The sequence below is a fragment of the Erpetoichthys calabaricus genome, chromosome 2 (genome assembly GCF_900747795.2).
Source record: "Erpetoichthys calabaricus chromosome 2, fErpCal1.3, whole genome shotgun sequence".
Taxonomy (NCBI): domain Eukaryota; kingdom Metazoa; phylum Chordata; class Cladistia; order Polypteriformes; family Polypteridae; genus Erpetoichthys; species Erpetoichthys calabaricus.
In genome coordinates, this window is record NC_041395.2 from 113,329,547 (window position 1) to 113,337,861 (window position 8,315).

General features: G+C 38.4%; 1 protein-coding gene across 1 annotated transcript; it reads right to left on the reverse strand.

Annotated features, from left to right (window-relative positions):
- Positions 1–502: 502 nt before the first annotated feature.
- On the reverse strand, positions 503–5,895 carry LOC114645330 (28S ribosomal protein S22, mitochondrial-like). Its single transcript, XM_051922512.1, has 4 exons — positions 5,827–5,895; positions 5,224–5,369; positions 5,035–5,143; positions 503–592 (listed from the first exon to the last, which is right to left on the reverse strand). Exons 1-4 carry the CDS (start codon positions 5,893–5,895, stop codon positions 503–505), a joined length of 414 nt encoding a protein of 137 aa, XP_051778472.1.
- Between the last annotated feature and the right edge of the window lie 2,420 nt (positions 5,896–8,315).

Consider the following 8,315-nt stretch of genomic DNA (forward strand, 5'->3'; position numbering starts at 1 on the left):
CAAAGCAGACTCACCCATAGTCCCAATGTCAAACTTCTTATTACAGTAATGACCATTTTAAGTTCAATGTGCACTTTCCTGGCATTTTGACTACTGAAGAAATCACAGTGACAAGTCTAATATACACAGTGTAATTAACCTTGCTAACTATTTACTACTACGTATCTATACAGGTTCCCATGCGCACAGAACACAAGGTAATATTAATGTGGGATGCAAAAGTATTTTGCTGGCAAAATATCTGCTGTTTCATCTCACAATACGTGACTATTAGATTCCCGACTTTTAAGTAACATTTGATTTTGTTATGAATTTCTACAACTTTTCAGTAATGGATTTTGGCTTGGTAATTTTTCATGACTTTCCCAGTTTTCCTGAACATGTACGAACCCTGTTTACAAAATGCAGACACTGGTCATCAAAGTTTATTCTCCATTCAGTATGAAATATGTCATAAGTAATCTATATGAGATACAAAAAAAGTCCCCATTTGAGTAAAGTGTTAGCCTGAAGTTTGCACAGAAATTTGGTGGTATGCTTGAAGTGCACGTTCAATATATCTGGACTGCTTGGATTCTGTCCTGGCATACACCTGTGGAAGAAATAAAACATACGCTCAACAAATTAAGTTATCATGCCACACTGCTCCCGACAGTAAAAAGAACTTGTGTTACAATTACTGAATTTCTGATAAACCTTTGTGCTGCATGTAAACATTGCCTTCATACTTGTGCAATCCTACATTGACATGACAATATGGGAAGTAAATGAAGTGTTCAAGATTAACTTTGGTAGCAGCCTTATTTATTTATTAAGATTAACAAATATTTACATATGGCTAAAATGTTAATATTAAAAACAAAACTCTGAATGCTCGACCATCACATAGGTATTTGAGCTTGTTGATTATAAAATTTGGCATGTTTATTTGCTGATAAACCCTTTCCAAAAATGCATACATGTAAGCTTTGTTCCAGCTTTGAATCCACTTAACCTAGTTTTGTATTGTTTAAGCTAAAATGCAGTCAATGCATGTGGTATACAGTTAGGTCCATAAATATTTGGACAGAAACAACTTTTTTCTAATTTTGGTTCTGTACATTACCACAATGAATTTTAAATGAAACATCTCAGATGCAGTTGAAGTGCAGACTTTCAGCTTTAATTCAGTGGGGTGAACAAAACGTTTGCATAAAAATGTGAGGCAACTAAAGCATTTTTTTAACACAATCCCTTCATTTCAGGGGCTCAAAAGTAAATGGACAAATGAAATAACTTGAAATAAAATGAACATTTCTAATACTTGGTTGAAAACCCTTTGCTGACAATGACAGCCTGAAGTCTTAAGCTCATGGACCATCACCAGATGCTGGGTTTCCTCCTTTTTAATGCTCTGCCAGGCCTTTACTGCAGCGGCTTTCAGTTGCTGTTTGTTTGTGGGCCTTTCTGTCCAAAGTTTAGTCTTCAACAAGTGAAATTCATGCTCAATTGGGTTAAGATCAGGTGGCTGACTTGGCCATTCATGAATTTTCCACTTCTTTGCTTTAATAAACTCCTGGGTTGCTTTGGCTGTATGTTTTGGGTCATTGTCCATCTGTATCATGAAACGCCGCCCAATCAATTTGACTGCATTTAGCTGGATTAGAGCAGACAGTATGTCTCTGAACACCTCAGAATTCATTCGGCTGCTTCTGTCCTGTGTCACATCATCAACAAACACTAGTGTCCCAGTGCCACTGGCAGCCATGCACGCCCAAGCCATCACACTGCCTCCACCGTGTTTTACAGATGATGTGGTATGCTTTGGATAATGAGCTGTTCCACGCCTTCTCCATACTTTTTTCTTGCCATCATTCTGGTAGAGGTTGATCTTGGTTTCATCTGTCCAAAGAATGTTTTTCCAGAACTGGGCTGGCTTTTTTAGATGTTCTTTAGCAAAGTCCAATCTAGCCTTTCTATTCTTGAGGCTTATGAGTGGCTTGCACCTTGCAGTGCACGCTCTGTATTTACTTTCATGCAGTCTTCTGTTTATGGTAGCCGTGCGTAGAACTCACACTATAACATGTCGTAAGCACAAAAGTAGGAATGTGCGTACGCACAGAAAAATCCAGATGCAGGAATCTGTACGTACGCAAACTTCCACGTTCTTCCGCTACATAAATCCCGATTAGCGTGAAAAGTAACGCACATGCACGCGCATTCTGTCCCGCCCCAACTCCCTCCCAGAATTACGCCTCTTTGAAAAAGCAAATCAATATAAATAGCCCTTAAGCTCAGTCTTCTGTGAAAAGACAATGGGAAAAGCATGGGGGAAAATATAAGAATTTCAGCGAATATCAAATGGAGGCAAAGGAAAAACGTACTATTTGTTGGTTTAAACAGTGGTATAATCAACAAAATGAAGTTGATTAAGTGACACTCGAAAGCTCAAGTTCACAAAGTCGCACGGTGCCCGAAATAAAAAAGAAATCACATATCAAAGTCGCCGTGAAAGGCAAGTCGTAGCTCGCCGTCTGAGTGTCATATGAAAGCTTATTAGGGTACAGACAAAAAAAAAATAGGCACACAGTGGGAAAAAAAACACAAAATGTCAACTTTAATCTCGAAATTTCCACTTTAATCACGTAGTTTATTTTGCCATTAAAGTAGAACATCATAAACTTCATCTTAAAATCGTTTAATTTACTAGTTTCTCAAATCCCATTGTAACTAAAGTAGCACATTAAATGCTTTGTTCTGTATTTGATCTTCTATGTGTGTGAATCACTACCTGCTTCCTAAACGGGCTTTCTTTTTCTCCAACAGGACACAGAATCCATTACATTCGTGATATTACAGCTCTCTGAATTATTAAAATACTGAGATGTATACGTGATATCTTTTTCATGATAGGAATAGTACTAGGGTGTTGTACCGTGTTAGCCATTATGAATGTAGAGAAAAGCCAAGCAAAATGACACCTTTTATTGGCTAACTAAAAAGATTACAATATGCAAGCTTTCAAGGCAACTCAGGCCCCTTCTTCAGGCAAGATGTACAAGATGCCTGAAGAAGGGGCCTGAGTTGCTTCGAAAGCTTGCATATTGTAATCTTTTTAGTTAGCCAATAAAAGGTGTCATTTTGCTTGGCTTTTCTCTACATTCATGATAGGAATGAAAGCATGTTATTAAACATGGGAACACGGTGGCGCAGTGATTGTTCATGTCTCATGCAAGAGGCTTGCTGCGCCATGTGCGACCTTCGATGAAATAATTTATTGCAGCAGTACTGTCTCTTTCAAATGTACTAATCTCCAATTCCTGTCCTTACTTTTTTCTTTCTCCAAATACCCAATTGCCACACAATCAGCTCTGTAATAAGACATGAAATCATCTGTAAGCTTAGAACGCCGATTCTTCAAAAGTTTTAAGGAACATTGAAATATCTTCGTAGTACATGTTTAATTATTCTATCTGTCTATCCTTCCAGTGTCGCGTCAGCATGAGCAAGAATACAACGCAATGCAGGAACAATCCATGAACTAGCTAGCGCTGCGGCACCGTGTCCTCACATGTGTAATTACTAACAATACAGATTATTTAAATGAAGTTAAAGTTTTACCTGTATAATATAATCAACATATTTTGCTGCATTTCATCTTAAAAATGGTATCGTCATCAATATGTAAATACGCGTTTTATAAAGTGGCGCAGGTTGTGTAATATTATAACTGTATCCCAAGTTTACAGTGGGGTAATTGTATTTGTAAGTACAAACAGTTCTACAAGGAGGACTTGATGGACTGATTTAGTGTGTTTATAGTTCTTGGGATGAAACTTTTTCTAAACCGCGAAGTTCATACAGGAAAGTCTCTGAAACGTTTTGCCGTGGCTCAGGCAGTGTCTGCTTCATGCTGTATACCGATAATTCTCTTTCCGATCAGCTGCTGCTGTGATTCCCCACTCAGATACAGTGATATAAATACTCCGAGTGGTGCAGTGAGAGTAATATGGAAAAAGATGATCTGCTGTGGCAACCCTTAACGGGAACAGCTGAAAGAAGAAGAAGATGCATTGAGAGTAACAACGCTAAAACAGTTATGGTATTTGGAATACTATGGCTATTCCCTGGACCATTATATTGCTGCAGGTTAATTACAATCAGATGCATTACACTAATAAACAGTATGCAGTTAGTTTCAGTGTATTTATAAAGCCGCGTCAGGAATGTGGGTCTAAGAAAGAAAGGGTAACCACACAGGAACAGTAGCACTGCTTTGACGCTGGGTGCCGCCAGTCTGCAAAACCGAGCGGAGAAATTGTGTACGCCAGGGCATGAGGTACCGTGGAAAAGCGCGTGGCTTTACGCCAAGTTTAGGTATTATACATCGCCATTTGAGCGTGGAAATGTTCGTATGCAACATTTCTGTGCATACGCACCGTTTATACATGAGGCCCCACGCCTTTTATCTGCTTAACTGATAATGACATAACGACGGACTTGCCCACACCTGCCCATGAAATAGCCTTTGAGTCAATTGTCCAGTACTTTTGAGCCCCTGAAATGAAGGAATTGTGTTCAAAAAATGCTTTAGTTGCCTCACATTTTTATGCAATCATATTGTTCACCCCACTGAATTAAAGTCTGCACTTCAACTGCATCTGAGTTGTTTCATTTAAAATTCATTGTGGTAATGTACAGAACCAAAATTAGGAAAAAGTTGTCTCTGTCCAAATATTTATGGACCTAACTGTATATAAAAACAAATAATAGTATGAATTGGATTGAATGGATATGCCTACCATTATATGATCTTTTTCAAATTACACATTTCCTAAAACTTAATAACAATTTTTAGAAGAAAGGGAGGTAAAAGGAAGAGCTCATTTGATTTTTTTTACCATTATCTGTGTAGAACAGTCAGTCTTTTTGCTTATTGTCACTCAATAAGCTATATAGTTACATATGCAAATGTTCAAAAACTGAATTGTGTTTGAGAATTTCATAACAACCAGTAACACAGTATACTACCAGATAAAACAAGATGCATCTTACCTTAAGCAGGTCAATTCTACTAGCTTGCTGTACAGTAGCCTCCTTTACCGACTGGAACTGAGAATACATCATGTGATACAATTCAACTGCACTTTCTGCATCATGTATTCTGTAAAATCATTGTTTGAATAAATATTCACCTTGAAAATATGAAAAATGAAGCAACCCACAATATGTTAATACACTTACAAACCTCTCAGAATCATATCTATTATTAATCCATCAATTCGTATTTTACTACCCAAATACCAAACCATTCTACCAAAGTGATGAGTTGAACATAGGAGATCACAGTTGCCATGCTGATCAATGTTCTCATAAGTCAAATGATGAATCTTTAAAACAAATATAAATGAAAATGTGCTTATTTAGCACTACTTCAGATCCTTAACAAACACAAACTATAAATAATTTAGAAAGTGAAATAATGGGATTTAATCTGAGATTATTTCAATCAGGAGCTCAGAATGTAATTTAAAAACACATGAATAACACATTTTAACTGTGACATGTGAAATACACTGTTTTATTGTAAAGCAGCTGACACCAAAGCAAGGTACTGGGGATGATGAATACCCTTTTCAAAGTAATATATCATCAGAGATTTCTTTGCAATGTTGTCTATGTATATGGTATATTCTACTCTTCACATCATCTGAACTATTCTCCTGCTTCTATCTCTTCATTGGCTTTCAGTTGCTACTAGGATACAGTTCAAAATTACTTCATGGACTATAGGTCTCCTAAGACCCTGCTCTTCACTGTCTCCTATTTCTGGTTTATCAACTTTACTCTAAAAATTGCCAGCTTTGCTTTGGCCTGTCTGCTAACTTCACCTTCTTTTCCTAGAATACTAAACATGCCTAAGACCTACTCAGGGGCCTCATGTATAAACGGTGCGTACGCACAGAAATGTTGCGTACGAACGTTTCCACGCTCAAATCACGATGTATAAAACCTAAACTTGGTGTAAAGCCACGCACATTTCCACGGTAACTCATACCCTGGCGTACGCAATTTCTCAGCTTGGTTTTGCAGACTGGCTGCACCCAGCGTTAAAGCAGTGCTACTTAGACCCACATTCCTGACGTTGCTTTATAAATACACTGAAACTAGCTGCATATTGTTTATTAGTGTGATGCATCTGATTGTAATTAACCTGTAGCAATATAATGGTCCAGGGAATAGCCATAGTATTCCAAATACCATAACTGCTTTAGCGTTGTTACTCTTACTGCATCTTCTTCTTCTTTCAGCTGCTCCCGTTAAGGGTTGCCACAGTGGACCATCTTTATCCATATTACTCTCACTGCACCACTCGGAGTATTTATATCACTGTATCTGAGTGGGGAATCACAGCAGCAGCTGATCGGAAAGGGCATTATAGGTATACAGCATCAAACACATGCTTCCTCAGCCACGGCAAAACGCTTCAAAGCCTTTCCTGTACGGACCTCGTGGTTCAGAAACAGTTTCATCCCAAGAACTATAAACGCACTCAATCAAGTGCTCCTTGTAGAAATGTTTGTACTTACAAATACAATTACCCCACTGTAAACTTGCAGTACAGTTATAATATTGCGCAAACTGCGCCACTTTATAAAGCACATATGATGACGATATCATTTTTAAGATGAAATGCAGCAAAATACAGTGGTGTGAAAAACTATTTGCCCCCTTCCTGATTTCTTATTCTTTTGCATGTTTGTCACACAAAAAGTTTGTGATCATCAAACACATTTAATCATTAGTCAAATATAACACAAGTAAACACAAAATGCAGTTTTTAAATGATGGTTTTTATTATTTAGGGAGAAAAAAAATCCAAACTTACATGGCCCTGTGTGAAAAAGTAATTGCCCCCTTGTTAAAAAATAACCTAACTGTGGTGTATCACACCTGAGTTCAATTTCCGTAGCCACCCCCAGGCCTGATTACTGCCACACCTGTTTCAATCAAGAAATCACTTAAGTAGGAGCTGCCTGACACAAAGAAGTAGACCAAAAGCACCTCAAAAGCTAGACATCATGCCAAGATCCAAAGAAATTCAGGAACAAATGAGAACAGAAGTAATTGAGATCTATCAGTCTGGTAAAGGTTATAAAGCCATTTCTAAAGCTTTGGGACTCCAGCGAACCACAGTGAGAGCCATTATCCACAAATGGCAAAAACATGGAACAGTGGTGAACCTTCCCAGGAGTGGCCGGCCGACCAAAATTACCCCAAGAGCGCAGAGACGACTCATCCGAGAGGTCACAAAAGACCCCAGGACAACGTCTAAAGAACTGCAGGCCTCACTTGCCTCAATTAAGGTCAGTGTTCACAACTCCACCATAAGAAAGAGACTGGGCAAAAACGGCCTGCATGGCAGATTTCCAAGACGCAAACCACTGTTAAGCAAAAAGAACATTAGGGCTCGTCTCAATTTTGCTAAGAAACATCTCAATGATTGCCAAGACTTTTGGGAAAATACCTTGTGGACTGATGAGTCAAAAGTTGAACTTTTTGGAAGGCAAATGTCCCGTTACATCTGGCGTAAAAGGAACACAGCATTTCAGAAAAAGAACATCATACCAACAGTAAAATATGGTGGTGGTAGTGTGATGGTCTGGGGTTGTTTTGCTGCTTCAGGACCTGGAAGGCTTGCTGTGATAGATGGAACCATGAATTCTACTGTCTACCAAAAAATCCTGAAGGAGAATGTCCGGCCATCTGTTCGTCAACTCAAGCTGAAGCGATCTTGGGTGCTGCAACAGGACAATGACCCAAAACACACCAGCAAATCCACCTCTGAATGGCTGAAGAAAAACAAAATGAAGACTTTGGAGTGGCCTAGTCAAAGTCCTGACCTGAATCCAATTGAGATGCTATGGCATGACCTTAAAAAGGCGGTTCATGCTAGAAAACCCTCAAATAAAGCTGAATTACAACAATTTTGCAAAGATGAGTGGGCCAAAATTCCTCCAGAGCGCTGTAAAAGACTCATTGCAAGTTATCGCAAACGCTTGATTGCAGTTATTGCTGCTAAGGGTGGCCCAACCAGTTATTAGGTTCAGGGGGCAATTACTTTTTCACACAGGGCAATGTAGGTTTGGATTTTTTTTTCTCCCTAAATAATAAAAACCACCATTTACAAACTGCATTTTGTGTTTACTTGTGTTATATTTGACTAATGGTTAAATGTGTTTGATGATCAGAAACATTTTGTGTGACAAACATGCAAAAGAATAAGAAATCAGGAAGGGGACAAATAGTTTTTCACACCACTGTATGTTGATTAT

Excerpts from the sequence above, each read along its gene's own strand:
- LOC114645330 (XM_051922512.1), bottom strand. The coding sequence starts at position 5,895 with ATGTTTAGTATTCTAGGAAAAGAAGGTGAAGTTAGCAGACAGGCCAAA. Across the intron at positions 5,370-5,826 it reads CAAAGCTGGCAATTTTTAGA|ATTCATCATTTGACTTATGA; the intron begins GTAAAGTTGATA and ends TTTGTTTTAAAG. Across the intron at positions 593-5,034 it reads GTAGAATTGACCTGCTTAAG|GTGTATGCCAGGACAGAATC; the intron begins GTAAGATGCATC and ends TTTCTTCCACAG.